Raw genomic sequence first — 15,222 nt, forward strand, 5'->3', positions numbered from 1 at the left:
CAGGCAATTTAGCACGGCTATGGAAATTCCAACTCTGAATTACATCCTGTAAGTTCACCCAGTTGAAAGTTCATGATCTCTCCCCACACCCACAAATCCATCACACGTTCCAATCATCATCTTCCACGCTGGCATGTACACCCATCTTCTTCCGGCCAGGTGTCGATGTGCGGAGACAAAAGATGACCTTGGCTTCTATAAAAGAATGTCAACATACATTCCACAATCCTACTCCTTTCTATTCCCCCCTCCCAACTACTACACTAATGAAACAGCATAGAAAATTATAAGAAAGTGTGGCAGGCCAAAGATCCTAAAAAGAACATAAGTACAGGCCTGACAATCATATTGCTCTCCCCCCCCCCATTGTTGAGTGACTTCTACATTCATTTCTGTATCTTTAAACAATCCCCTTGTCTCCTCATTGTTCTTTATAGTTTCATGCACACTTTTTAACATCAAGAATATTTATTCATATGGCTCTATTATCCTCTGTAAATCCATTTTATAACAATTTAGTAAAAAATACTCAATATATTTCTATAGTTTGAATCTCAATATTTAAAAACTCTTGCTTAATAAAATTTCATCAATCCCATAATTATACCTCCAAACCCCCTAAATTTATGGTCTTTAAAATTTTTTAGTAATTTACAGCCTTATAGTTTTCCAATTATATATCCCTGCAATTGTCCAAATTGTAAAATCTTATTTTACTTTTCTTCTTTTCTCTTTTCTCTTATCACATTTCTTCTTTTGTCTTTGTGTATATTGAGTTCAATTTCAACCCTACAGGCATGCAGCAGAGATCCAGGTCCTATAGGAGGAGTTATTCTTGTGGGAAACCAAACCACAACTTCTTCTGCTCGTGAGCATAGGCAGAGTTCCCCTTCTATAGCCAGTGAGGGTTCTGTGTTAGATGAAGAGGGTCAGGAGATTGGTTTTTCTGATGATGAGGATCCAGTTCCGGAAGCTTCCGTATTCACTGGTCTTTTTCCCTCCTCCCAATTTGGTTCCCTTCTTCGCAAGGCCAAGGCCATTGCAGACCTAGAGGTGACTCCCGTGGCTGCGGGCATCCCTGCTACTCTGGCCCCAAGTGCAAAAAAGGGGGCATTCCACAAGCCTCCTGTGGAGAACAGTGACGTGCGGTGAGGTTTATGACTGGTGAGGCTGGTGACGTCATCAAACCGCATGGTTGCTCCGATCGCACGGGTGCAGCCCAAACGGAGAAGTTTCTCTTCTCAGAAATGTCAGAAAGGCAGACAGGCTGCCACAGCTCCACTGAGAAGACATTTCTGAGAAGAGAAACTTCTCCTTTCTCCTCCTTCCCCCCCCCCCCCCTTCTAGCACTGATTATGTTACCTAGGCATTTTTTGCATCGGGCGAGCCCAGGATCCTTGCAAGGGGAATGGGACCAGGTGTGCAGGCGGCTCCTCAGCAGCGCAGAGCCTCAGATTAGCACAGCCGTGATCCCCTTCCCCTGCACACGTGGTCCCATTCCCCTCCTTCCTGAGCCAACATGAAGGGGACCGCGGCTGCGCTGATTGAGGCTGGAGCTGAGGAGCCTCCTGCACACGTGGTCCCATTCCCCTTGCAAGGATCCCGGGCTCGCCCGATGCAAAAAATGGCGAGATCGGCACACTTGGGGCTGCTGCTGAGATGTCCAGGGAGGCTAAACCAAGCCGCGCGCCACTCCCAGCCACTTTCAGGGCTTCCCGGAGCATTTTTTTTAATTTTCATGATGAGAGCGGGGAGGCTCCGCCTCCCCTGCCTCCCCTGACTGCAAGTCACTGGTGGAGAAGGAGGAAATCCCTACTCCCCTATGTTCATGGAGGTTCTCAAGTCCCAGTGGGCGAAGCCCGCGGCCTTTCCCACCCCAGGCGGTAATGATCACCGTTTTTATAACCTTGATCCTAGTTTCTCCCAGGCTTTACAGATCCCGACGGTGAATATGCTCATGGCGTCTTTGGCGTCTTCTTCGTCTCTGGTGGCGTGTGACATCACCAACAATCTTAAGGCGGAGGATAGGAGAGCTGAGCTGACTGCGCAAGAACTTCCAGGTGGCCACATGGGCGATCAAGGCTGTGGCTGCAGCCTCCTTCTTCAATAGGTCCACCCTCCTCTGGCTGACCCAGATGCAGGAGAGGATTCCGGCTATGGAGGTATGCCTTTTGCAGGACATTGCTAAGCTTATAGCAACTGCTCAATTCTTGGCAGATGCCACACTTGATGTGGTCAAGTACGCCTCCAGAGCGCTCGCTACATTGGTGGCGTCCAGGAGACTTCTCTGGTTACGTGGTTGGCAGGTGGATATTTAGTCCAAGTGGAACCTGGCTGCAGCAGAGTATTCAGGTGACAAGCTGTTCGGAGCCTCCCTTGATCCGCTTCTGTTGGAGGACAAGAACAAGCATAAGATCCCGCCTTCTACTTCCAAAAGGGCAGAGCAAAGGTCGACTCCCTGTCAGAGGAGGCCTGCATATCGGCCTCCAGAGCAGGACTACCAGCAGCAACAGAGGTACCCCCCTCCTAGGTACTCTCGACAGGGGGATAAACAATATTACAGGGACAAGAATCAGTACCAACAGCCCAAGAAGTGGCCTTTTCGAGGGAGGGGCGGCCGTTCCTACCACAGGAACAAATGGTCGTGGCTTGATGGTCGCACCATAACTTTGAATTCTTGCTGAATGAATGGTCATAATCCAAGGACTACCTGTTTCAATTGTAGGAAGTTAAAACCCACCCCTTTCCTAGAAAAATGAAATATCCCGGGAAATATTGAAAAGGCAGACTATTATATTTCCCTGGATAAGAAATGGAGAAACATGGTTTTAGGCAGGAAACAGACTCACTCTTAATAGTCCCCACCTTTGTCATTGGGACATTAAAGGCCTGGCCCAGTCTATTCTACATAAAAAAGGCAGTATTAGCCTTCTACCCATCTCATCACATGGCACTTGGGAGGATTGCATCAGCCAGGACAAACAGGCTTGGGTCTCAGCACAGCCTACAGAGTTGCCCCTGCACTGTCCCCTGGGAGTCTCACCACCAATCAGAATGCATTTCTTACACAAGAACAGGAAGCTCTGGGGTGGGGACCAAGAGAGGATATAACACAAGGGTCTTTCAGCATCTCTGCCTCTTTTCTTCTTCACCCAACATCTTGAAACATGTGATCTCCCCTTACTGTTCAGGAGCTCAAGCCATGTGATCCTGTTCACTATTAAACCATCTTTCCAAGCAGCTGCCATGTTTCTAGTCTTTTCCCCCACTTGGAACTGAACCCAGGACGACATTTCTTCCAACACTATAAATGATGTGAACAGTAAAATCAGCTGATGTCCTTGCTTATACAGATAGTCCTCGACGTATGATCACAGTTGAGCCCAGAATTTCTGCTGCCAAGCAAATTGCTCACACAGACACAAAATTAAGGAATTGGTTATTTTTATTCTTCTTTTCTTATGCTAAAAGCGAGTGGTCTGAAGACAGAACTGATCCCACAAAATTCTCACTTTTGTATGAAAACTAGTGTACACTAAAATATGTAAATGAAATTATATCATACTACTGAACTTTTAAGCAGTTTTTAACACTTTAAAGGAGGAAAACCATATAATCACCATACAGTACTATCTTAAGAAATGAATATAATCTTGTGTGTGTGTATTCCATACAAGTATTAGTTAACTGTTAAATATAGTTGTCAAATAGTAGTTGACAAGTGGGCAATATTAGACAATGTATGTCTTGAATTAGATTATTATAGCCGTAAAAATGTATACCATTTAAAAAATTCGAATCTACTGCATATTTGCATTTACTCTTGTATTGCTTTTGTAGCGAACGAATTAAGCTGTGGAACAGCTCCTTTCGCACCCTGACGATTGTATTACATCCCTAGTCCATCAGGATCGCCCCGGACATCACGAACGGAGAGGTGGGGGAGGGGGACACGATGTGACGTCACAAGCGCCTTCGGCAACGGATCGATGGCGCCAAGAAACGGAGCGCTTCATGAGCTTTATCCATGAAATCCGCAGCTGCGTTACTAGGAAACTTATTCCACCTCTCAATCTAAGAGAGGTGGGTGGCACCCTCCCCCAACCTAATGAGTACTCGTAAAGGCAATTCAGCCCTGCGCCCAGGCCCAAGGGGACGGTACTTCTTTGCCGCCCCGCCCCTTCAGTATGGCGCTCGTCGGAGTGGGCGTATCTAAAAACACGACGTGCCCCGCTCCCTTGCTGAATATTGATGAGGCGTCTTTCGAAGCGTGTTGTCGTCTCGCCTGGCGCGCCCTCCGATTGGTCGAGCCCATGTATGCGTGGTGACGCGCGTCGCGGCGGTGCGGGTCCCGATTGCTGCAGCCGCTTGTCAGTGTGACGAAGATTGGCACCCAGGTAAGCGCTGTCACTCAAACCTGCTCTTAGCCATCCAGCCATCCATCACGGCGCGCCCGCCGCCAGTATCGGCCGCCTTGGCTCAGTTGCGCCAACAGATCCGGGATGTGGGGGAACATGGGGGGAGGTGAACCCGCAACATGGAAAAGCGGGATAGGGGCATAGGCACCGTAACTTACACGGAGGGGGGCTAGGGGCGTCGGCGGTCTGGAGCGAGGAAGGAAAGGGAGGGGGAGTGAGGAAGTTTCTGGAACAGCCGCCGACTGGCCGTTGCTTTTGTAGGAGGAGGTGTCGGCGCCGGCGGCGCGCGCACATCGAGGCGGGGGAGGTGTCGCGCGCCTCGAGTTGGGAGGTGGGAGAGAAAAGGGCAGCAGCTGTTCGTGGTGCGACGGGTGGGCGTATGGGGGAACCGCGAGGGCGGTATTTAAAGGGGCCGTTTCGGGGGCATTCCTGTAGACATGGAGAAGTAGAAGAGGAATTGAACAATTAGCGGGGCTTCCCCTACAGCCGCTTTTCCTCGTTCGCTTCTTCTTTTTTAACTCGCTCGGGCTCCTGAGAAAAGCCCTTCCCACCCCTCCTCCGTTTTTCCACAGGTTCGCAGCTGCCTTTTCGGAGCTTGAAATAATCCCTCTTTTGCACGTGAATTGACGTGGGGGGGATTCATAGTTGAAGTATTGAGAAATCAGAGAGTATTGTTGTTATTGTAATCTGGTTGTCAATAATAAACGTGGAGGGGAACTCTATTGCTGCTTTGTTTCTGAGCCGTTTTTGGGTGTTTGCTTGGCGACCTGTTTTCAGTCATGCAAATTATATATATATATGTATATTCATATTCGCATACTCTCCATCCCACTTCTCAAAAGGCAGAAGAGAATCTTATAATACATTTTCAAACCAGCGGACAGTCTCCCACGAATTTGTATCCCCTGGCTAAATTGAAAAAGGTACTAAATGATGTTAATGCCAGAACTTGGCAAACCTGGAAATATGAATTATTCTTTGATTCAAGTACTAAGTGTTGAGTATGTGAGCAGATAATGTGTACTTCTTGCCCTGTTTGATATTGGTAAACATTTTGTGATAACCACTAACCGTGTTTATTGTGATAGTTGAAGATTGCAACTTGAAAAAGAAGGCTAGTTTTCCAGTTCATTAGTTAAAACATTAAGCATTCAAATGAATGAGCAAACTGTATCTTTCAAAGTTATACTAAGAACCTTCTCCCAATATGCACATTTGACGTTTTAGATTCCTTTATTTTGAGTTTGTGTACCGAGAACAGCAATAATATAAATGATGCTGCAGAATTAGTTTAAACACAGCTTTTGAAGGATTCATGATAGTATACAAATGCTAGGTGCAAATCTTGAAAGTTACCTACAGTACTAGAACTTTAATAATCAAAGCGACATTTTCAATTTATTGCACACATGACCATTGCACATGCATACAGTTTTTACACTAAAATATCAAAGATTTGTTTCAGATCACAACTTTTCTGCTTGGAAAAAAATGGAACTTTAATATGCATAAATATAGCGGATGGATATAATCTAATTTTGTATAAAAAATTTTCAGCTGGGAGAATAATACAGCAGCCAAGTTCTTACTCAAGTAATTTTACTTAATTGTTCATCACCTGAAATCTCGGTGAGAATTGGGTTCATCTTTTGATAGACAAGTGGAGGCCGGTGGCACCAAGAATATATATAAGGCTGAAGAAACCCTCCATTCTTGAAAATATTGAGTCACATGGCATTTTTTTAGCCTTCTAATGCTAAATGCTAGAATAAAGTCTTGAAACAAAGATGCTTAGAATGCTGAATAGGGCCATTAAATGCTTCAAATTCAATCTTCAGTAGTTGCTTTGAATGTATGGAAATAAAATGTAGCATTGATTTGCAATATTTTAAAACAGCTGTATCTGGGATTGATGCAAAAAAAGTTACATTTGGTGCATTTTTGGGAAAAAAACCTTGGGGGTTGAATTCAAAGTGCTGCATAATACTAAATGTCCTGGTAAATACTACAGATGAACAATAAGGAAAGATTCCTGAGTATTCATGTACTAAGAAATGAGGATTGTAGGAGTGGGTAATTTTACTGAGCTACAAGTTATTGTATTAGTGTTGGCTAGAAATGGCTTTTTTCATCATAATTTCAATAATACAATCACATAGAATAGTAAACTTTGCATGTTGGGATTTATTTTTCATTTCACTGAGCAAAGCAAAATATTGAATCTCTTAACAAATTATAAATTGGCAGTTCTAAATAATAGAACAACAGAAATCAATTGAATTCTCATTAATTTTCTAATAATTGATTTTGAAAGGCAGGGCATCAATCTAATAATAAACAATCCAGAAGTGCATTTCTTTGGTTGTTGTGAACTGTCCAGTTGTTGAGAGTCAGGTGGCATAAAAGTTTAATATATTATTATAAGTATTGTTATTCCTGCTTTTGTTTGTTTTTCATAGTGCTTTTAGCTTGGACCCTACGCTCTTGTTATTAGGAATGATCATTTTCATATTGTAAACTATACTTTTATTTTCTAGTTCCAGTTATCAGTTTGCAATTAGTGTTAACTATTATATAGTTAGCTATATAAACATATTATATAACTAAGAGTTACAATCTTTTAACTATTTTAGGGGCACATTAAAGACTTGGTTATAATTACAAGGCAGTGGGGCTAGAAATGAAGGTATAAGGAAATGATAAATTGGTATCCTTTTGCAACACTATTTTATTGCAACTTGTTACTTGAGACAAAAATTCAAATTGTTTTAAATATTTCAGTTACGTGGCCTCATGTTTTTTTATTAATGCTGTGATTAAAGCATGTGTTTTTAAAAAATGAATTGGCCTTACATTTGGTATTTGAGTGGTATGCTAATGGCCACATCCAAAGAGCTTTTTTTAAACTTAAATTTAATTAAAATAAAACTCTTGGTGGTAATGATTACATTCCAATTGTAATTTTCCGACCCTCTTAAGAATTACAACTTTGAGCTACTCTTTTGGGAAATATAATTGACATCACTGTGCCCACTATTTGCCTATGATATTTTATTAAAATAATGTAATTTTATGATATTACTTTCAAACTTACATTCAATGTTAATATAAAATATTTTAAAGCAAAATTAAGTTATAGATTTGAGGTAAGTATTCAAGGTTCATGTATATCAACTATTGGTTATTGGAGTTGGGATCACACACAAATCTGTTAACTGGATGGTGCTTAAATGAGAATATAAATATTTTAGTCAAAGAGAATTGAACACAATTGTTCAAGCCTTGGCTTCTTAAATCATATTATGATTTGACATATCAATTTACAAATGCTATATTCAGCACGCATTTAGGAGCAAGACCTGCTGAAGCAGTAGTAATTTATTCCCAAGTAAAATCCATTGAATGAGCTGCTTGAACAATACCATAATATGGTAACATAATATATCACAAACATAATATTATATAATGGCAGCATCAAAATAAAAAGTAACCACACAATGTTTTTTTTTCTTGTAACTATATTTCCACTAATAAAAATATTTAGTTCCTTGAAGAAGGTAAAAGTACAGGTAGTCCTTGACTTGCAACTATAATTGAGCCCAAAATTTCTATTAATAAGTGAAGAAGTTGTTAAGGGAGTTGTGCCTCATTTTATTAAGTGAATCCTACAGTTTTTAAGTGAATTATGTGGTTGTTAAATGATCTGACTTCCCCCATTGCCTCTTTTTGTCAGAAGCTGGCTGGGAAGGTTACAAATTGTGATCACATGACTTCAGGACAGCACAACTGTCATAAATATATGTCAGTTGCCAAGTGCCCGAGTTTTGATCATGTGATCATGGGGATGCTGCAGTAGTCATAAGTGAAAACTGGTCTTAAGTCTCTTTTAAGGTGCTGTCGTAACTGAACCATCACTAAAAGAATGGTTGTAAGTTGAGGACTACCTGTAATTTGTTTTTGGCATTGTTTATAATTGGTAGACTCCTCTTCAAATAGAATAAGTATAATTCACTTACAAGACTATCAGCTACTCTCTCTGAAAGGAACATAATGTAGTTGTGTGCTTTGTGCTGCACCCATCCCACTGGCAAAGTCAAGATTGTTTAATTGTGTACTAAAAATCATTCTGCAAGACACTTCTGCTTTGTTTCATCTGCCATCCCAGCAGAGGTGTATTCTGAGCACTTGAAAGCAGCTGCTGTGAGTTTTGGAGCAGCTGCAGCTTCAGGAAGCAGATCCAAGTATGGCTACTAAGTGGCTCTCTTGAGATTTTCTGGGCATGTATGTGCATGCACAAAATGTGCTTCCTTTGGGATAGCCAATGAGGCAAAGTGCTTTGTGGAATGAGTAAATGAGTTTAATTTGGATCACAGATATAACAAGGTGTTTTGACATAAATCCTTAAATTATGCAAAACACTTTGCAAATTCTCTTAAGGATTCAGAAATGCTGCTTTTTAAAAATACAATGTAATAGTATTTCTGAATAGGAATCTATAATTGTTTGCAATTCTACCTGGAATGTTGATATAAGGCCCAATTTTATTGGCTGTATTTCAAAATGCTGATTATCACCTAATCCCTTCATGGCACAGGGCTTTGTTATTTGCAGGACCAATGTTATCCATGTATCCAATCATTTTACAGAGTGGGGTGGGTTGCACTGATACAGATATGAATGCTGCTTCAAGAGTAGAACATCCAAGTGTGTTTGTTGATGTTTTTATTTTCAAACAGCTGTTTCCTGTCCAGAATACTATGTCAAGTGGCTAGTCATATAAATTGAATAAATAAATAAAATTTTGCTCTGGAATAAAAGGCTGACTATTAATTTAATACATTTTAGAGTTATGAGAATATTAAATTTATGTTCCACATTAGTGGTATTTAGTTTTTTATTGATACACACACACACACACACACACACACACACACACACACACACACGTTTTAGCAAAGGTGAAAAAAGTCCTGATAGGTCACATGACACTGCCATGACAACACAAGTTTGACACTCCTGGTCTACACTATTTTTAAATACTGCTATTTGCTACACTAATTCTTGCACCCCAATTTACAGTAGTAAACAAGTATTTAAAAAGTAGGATGGACATTTAATATAATTAAGAAGAACCCTATTAGCCTTTTCTCATTTGAGAGTAAGGTATTTGTTAAAATATAGTAATCCAAAAATGTAACAGCATTTGAAAGTGCTTTTCAGTGGCACCAATTGCAGAAGATAAGCTTTGCTAAAATAGCCTCCTGAAGCAGCTGTACGAGGAATCATGAAATTCTGTTCATGATCAAATGCCTCTATGTACTGGAGTGGAGTGGAGTAGTTACATCTTCCTTTCTGCTTAATAATTCACACACTCCTGAAACTCTTCGTCATCCACTTTGATGGAGCAAATTTTGAAGTTGAACAATTTTAATACTTTTGATTCTGTTGTCTAGAAACAGAACCAGCTGCCACAGCCAATGTCAATAGTCAAATTGGCCTATCAAGCATTGACACAGTTCCTCTGGCAAGAAAGAAAAAGCAGCGGAAGCATTGTTACCAATATGCTTGTTTATCTGATGGCGAACCTATGGCATGTGCCATTTCTGAGGGCACACAAGGCATTGCCCTGATTTTTGGCCTTGATTTCCAGCGGTTTTTTGCCCTCCGGAGTACGAAAAACCGCCCAACGTGCAAACAGGAATTTTGGGAATAGACTTCCAGTTTGCACGTTGGGCTGCTTTTCACCCTCTGGAGGCTTCAGGGAAGCCGCCTGAAGAAGAAAAATAGTCCAACGGGCAACCTGGAAGTCAGTTCCCAAACTTCCGGTTTGCATGTTGGGTCGTTTTTCACCCTCCCCAGGCTCCTAGAAAGCCCCTGGAGCCTGGGGAGGACCTACCAGGCCCAGTGGAAGTCATTAAACGGGCCATTTTCCGGCCTCTGGAGGACCTCGGGGGGGGGGGGGGCAGAGGAAGCTGTTTGCGCCCTCCCCAGGCTTCAAGAAAGCTGTGCGCACATGCATGGGGACAGCGGGGGCGGGGTGTCACACGTACATGTGCAGCAAGTGCATGTGCTTTTGGCACCCGAAGCGAAAAAGGTTTGCCATCACTGCTATAGGTGCTGTTACTATAAGGTGCAAAATTTTGAACCTTGCTTCAAAATGATTTGGAAAATCCAAAGATTTTCCAAATGTTCTGCCTATGTCAAATATTAATATTTCAATCTATGACAAAATAGCAAATGAAACAATAAATGGGACAGCAACCAACCTATGATAGTGGATGAAATTCAAAAGCACAAATAACAGTGGTTTGGAAATATCCGCAAAGTTCCATGCTCACTTTCATTGGTGGAAATCACCACCTGTTGGTTGTAAAATACAACAATCAATTCCAAAGAAGACAATGTAGCAAATATTAGATTCAACCCAAAGGGGGAAAATTGTCTCACAATAAATTTGGAAAAATATGTACATGATATTAGTGGACCCATAGTAACTACTCCAAGAATCATCAAATGTCAACTAAAGTCTTCAAGCTCAACTCAGTTTTTAACAACGTTTTCAAACACATGTGTTAAGATTTGTCATCAGAAAGTGAATTGAAAATGTAAAAATATAATTGTGGAAACTAATTTCAAGTTTGAATATTCTTTTTTCTTGTGAACATAGTACCACTTAGAATTCAAATTATAAATTATGACTGAAGTATAAAAATTACATCATTTTTTGAAATGTTTTCTATTTTAATAAAAATTTAAATCTGCTATTCTTATTTCTCTGCTCATGCAAAGGCATATAAATTATTTTCTACAAAGAATATGATTGTATTATCAAAAGTCACATGTATATTCTTCTACCAATATGAATTTTTGGGAAAAATTATGTACTGGTTGGGCTTTTTCTTCTACTAAAGATGAAATTCTGTGGCTATATTTCCACAGATTATCTTACTAGAACTGTCAAATAGTTAAAAAGTAATTGTTGCTTCAATGGTTATAAGTAGTTCAACTAAATGAAAATTGGTCTGCTGCTTACTTAGGTATACCCTTCCCAAGAAATGAATACCAGAGGGGTAGTATGGCAAGTAATTGAAAAACTGGACGTTATTTGCTAAGAAGAGAGACAAGCATTGATTGGTAAGCACTATTTATGTTACAACAAAAAAGAAACCCAAAAGCCAAAACCTTGCTGATCATAGTTATTATATCAAAAATAACCCAATGAGGAAATTGCACTGTCCTGACTCTTGGGATTTTTTTTTTACTAACCATTAGCTAAATTATTTTCAGTGTAATATCTTGCAGATCTGTGTGCCTAAAGATTGCAATTGCAATATTTTCTATTAATGTCTCCAGAGAGAGCCACTGAAAATAAAGTGCTATGTAATAATCTGCTCATATTCTTGTATGCTGCTACATTACATGTACATATATACTATATGTATGTATGTATGTATGTATGTATGTATGTATGTATGTATGTATGTATGTATTTGTGTTACAACCCCTGGTATGCCCAACCCCTGGTATGCCCAGGTTCTAATCCCAGTAAGGGTATGGCTAGCTGATGAGAGCTAAATAGCTTGAAATAGATCTATACTAGTCTCCCTTTATTTATTTATCAGCACAAATACAACACACACACACACACACACACACACACGAATAATATCCCTTTTACCACTAGAATTTGTTTCTTTAAAAAGAATACAGCATCCTGATCCTCATTGTTCGAATTATATTTCCATGCAAAATTTTAAAATGCAGGGCAGGTTTATTTAAAACCTCCTAATTTTAGCAATTAATATCTTATTATTTTGAGAATAAGAAAATAAAGTCATCACAGAAAGAGAGAAGACACACCCTGAAAGGCTCAATGGCCAGCTTGGTGAGAGATTTAGTTATTCATTTGAGAAACAATTGTACCACAGTGATGGATATTGACACAGACAATATCTTTCACTTCATGGATATAGTTGAAAAAGTTTCCTGATAATATATCTGTTTGACAATATTGTATTTCAATAAAATGAAGTTCTTTGTTTTAAAAACTGTTAAATGATGACCTGAATGTGAAGCAGATTTTCCTGCATTGGTATTGACCAGGGATGACATTTCTGTGGTTCCTTCTGAGCTCATAATTTCCTTATTTTGTTTTCTTTCATTTTGTTTCCAACTTATATATATATTTTGAATGTCAATCTCAGAGCAAAAGAACCCCTGACGATTCTTGCTTCCTTCAGTGTTCCTTTATTTTTGATAACTTTGGAGGTTTTTAAAAATGTGTAAAGCAAAGTGAAGAAACAGCTATTTCACCAACACCATTATTGGATACAGATTATTATATAACTTAATGGCTCTAAACCAATTTATATTACTTTACATAGAATATTTTCATGTGGCTACTTCTGCATGTTTTCTTTAATTTTTGAAAAACTACGTATTTTGTCTATTCTTATTGCAGTATACTGGTAGTTTAAAGAATCACCAAAGACTGATTGTTATCTATGTGGACTGACTCATCCATATAAAGTGTGCAAACTACATTTACACAGATATAAACTGGTGGTTAAAAAGAACATCCTTGTCATAGCAAAAATGGCTACTTCTAGCCTGTATATGGCCATTTCCAAAACCACATGGCGAAAATATACAGTTGAGCTGGACATGTAAATCATTTTTTTGTAAATTAAGGATATGATGAATGAGAGAGAGAAGAACTAAAATAGTTATAAATGGGTGGGTGCCTGTAAATGTAACAACAAATAAATACAAAAGTTTGTGGTTGTATCTGAGAAACATCACAAAGTTAATATTTGTGCCTTGGTTTAGCCAAGAACAGTCTTCAGAGAGAAAGAGTGTACTCTAGTGTGCTAGCAGGGATTTAAAAATAACCACTTTGTTGTGTGATCTGATCTCATGACTGCACCAGTATCCATAGTCATTCAACAGAATAATCTGAAAGAACATTTTCCTAATTCCCAAAAGGTTGGTTTTGCATTATTTTCTTTCACATATTTTTGTGGTACATTTCTGTTTTATTTTAGCATGTGAAAATCCATGTACAATTTGCACAAAATTATGATTATCAGTAGTTTATGACAGTAATAGGCATATATATGAAAGAACACATTTTTCAACTGCACACAGATTTCAACAATTCTATAATTTTCTTTAAAAATACTAATATTCTTTATGGTTTCTTTTCAGCAAAAAATTGAAGTAAAATATGATTTGACGTCACAGCAACTCTCAGCAACCATGATGGCAACGCAGACATTAAGTATAGACAACTATCAAGATGGGCAACAAGTAAGTCATTTTTACAAAAGTTCATATGATTTGAATTACCTATAGCAGTGATGGCAAACCTATGGCACGCGTGCCACAAGTGGCACGCGGAGCCATTTGTCAGGGCATGCAAGGTGCTGCCCTGTCAGGTGGCCAGCGCGCATGCGCACGCTGGCCAGCTGAATTCACCTTTTTAAAAGCTATTTTTCGCCTTCCCCAGGCTCCAGAGGCTTTATAGGAGCCTGGGGAGGGTGAAAAGAGCCTCCCGCGCCCCCCCAGAGGCTTCAGGGACCGTCCGGAGGCTTCCCTGAAGCCTTTGGAACGCTTAAAATCACCCTCCGAGCAACCTGGAAGTCACTTCCGGTTTGCTCGGAGGGTGATTTTAAGTGTTCTAAAGGCTTCAGGGAAGCCTCTGGATGGTCCCTGAAGCCTCCGGAGGGCCTCCGGGGGGACGGGGGAGGCTCTTTTCGCCCTCCCCAGGGTCCTATAAAGCCTTTGGAGCCTGGGGAGGGCGAAAAAAGCATGTAAAAATGGGGGGGTTGCGCGTTGTGCGCGCATGCCCACTGGGGGGGGTGTCGCGTGTTGCATTATGGGTGCGGCACGCCTGCACACGACCCCCCTGCGCTCCCCCCATTTGTGGCACACGAGCCAAAAAAGGTTCGCCATCGCTGACCTATAGAATACAAAAATCATGCTTCTGACTTGTATTTTATCCATTTCTTTTTTTACACAGTTTATGGATTCCACATTGGATATTATCTCTCTATGAGTCTAGGTTAAATAACTCAGTCTACTTGACTCTTCTTGCCAATAGCAATAGTTAAACAGATTACAAGGAATATTTTCTGGTTTGTTTAGGATAATATGCAAATTGATTTTATAATTTTCTTTATAATTTTCATATAATTTTCCAATTAATGTCTCTTCTCAACATTGGATTGTGAAGGGGTTAAAGATGCAGAGTCCAAATTCATCCATCATATCTTGAAAGATTTTCTGCAATTGTTTGAATCTTCTCATTGTCAAAAGAAAATAAGCAAGAATAGTCAATCAGACTATTCTACCAATATATTGTTGATTATAAAATAAAGCTTAGTAGGCATGAAGTGTGAATATAACCAAGGTGGAATGTGAATGGCTGCACTTCCTAATAATCATTTGAAGTAAAGATGTTAAGAACCAAACAGGGACTTTTTGCCTCTGCTAATTTAAGTTCTTTTCCTTGCCTTAAGTATTCTGGGGAAAAATTGAATATTACAAATGTATTCAGCTATTGATAGTGTTTAAATAATTGTTTTTGTATGTTTTTTAGTTGTTTTAGTTACGTTTTATTTAGATTGTGAGTCATTACATGTGCCTACATAAATATGTGCCTACATGAATGAATGAATGAACAACATTGATTTTATTTTCCTCATGACACTTTTGTTTTCAAATAAGGATACTGTTGAGGTTTTCAACTGTGTTTGTTTCTTTTTCACTGATCAGTTTTGTTCCGTTACCTACTATAAAATGA

General features: G+C 39.8%; 1 protein-coding gene across 4 annotated transcripts in view; it reads left to right on the forward strand.

Annotated features, from left to right (window-relative positions):
- Positions 1-4,261: 4,261 nt before the first annotated feature.
- PKNOX1 (PBX/knotted 1 homeobox 1) overlaps positions 4,262-15,222 on the forward strand; it is a 43,586-nt gene continuing 32,625 nt past the window's right edge. Inside the window, exons 1-3 of one of the 4 annotated variants that reach the window (XM_081950228.1) lie at positions 4,262-4,397; positions 11,456-11,552; positions 13,626-13,727. In XM_081950228.1, coding sequence (XP_081806354.1) covers positions 13,677-13,727 — 51 coding nt within the window. In that variant the 5' untranslated portion in view covers positions 4,262-4,397; positions 11,456-11,552; positions 13,626-13,676. Of the gene's footprint in view, positions 4,398-4,733; positions 4,991-5,032; positions 5,342-11,455; positions 11,553-13,625; positions 13,728-15,222 lie in introns of those variants that run through there. The other 3 variants (XM_081950231.1, XM_081950230.1, XM_081950229.1) reach the window with 3 other exon arrangements.

Source organism: Natrix helvetica (assembly GCF_964273705.1).
Source record: "Natrix helvetica genome assembly, chromosome: 4".
In the NCBI taxonomy this organism is placed as follows: domain Eukaryota; kingdom Metazoa; phylum Chordata; class Lepidosauria; order Squamata; family Natricidae; genus Natrix; species Natrix helvetica.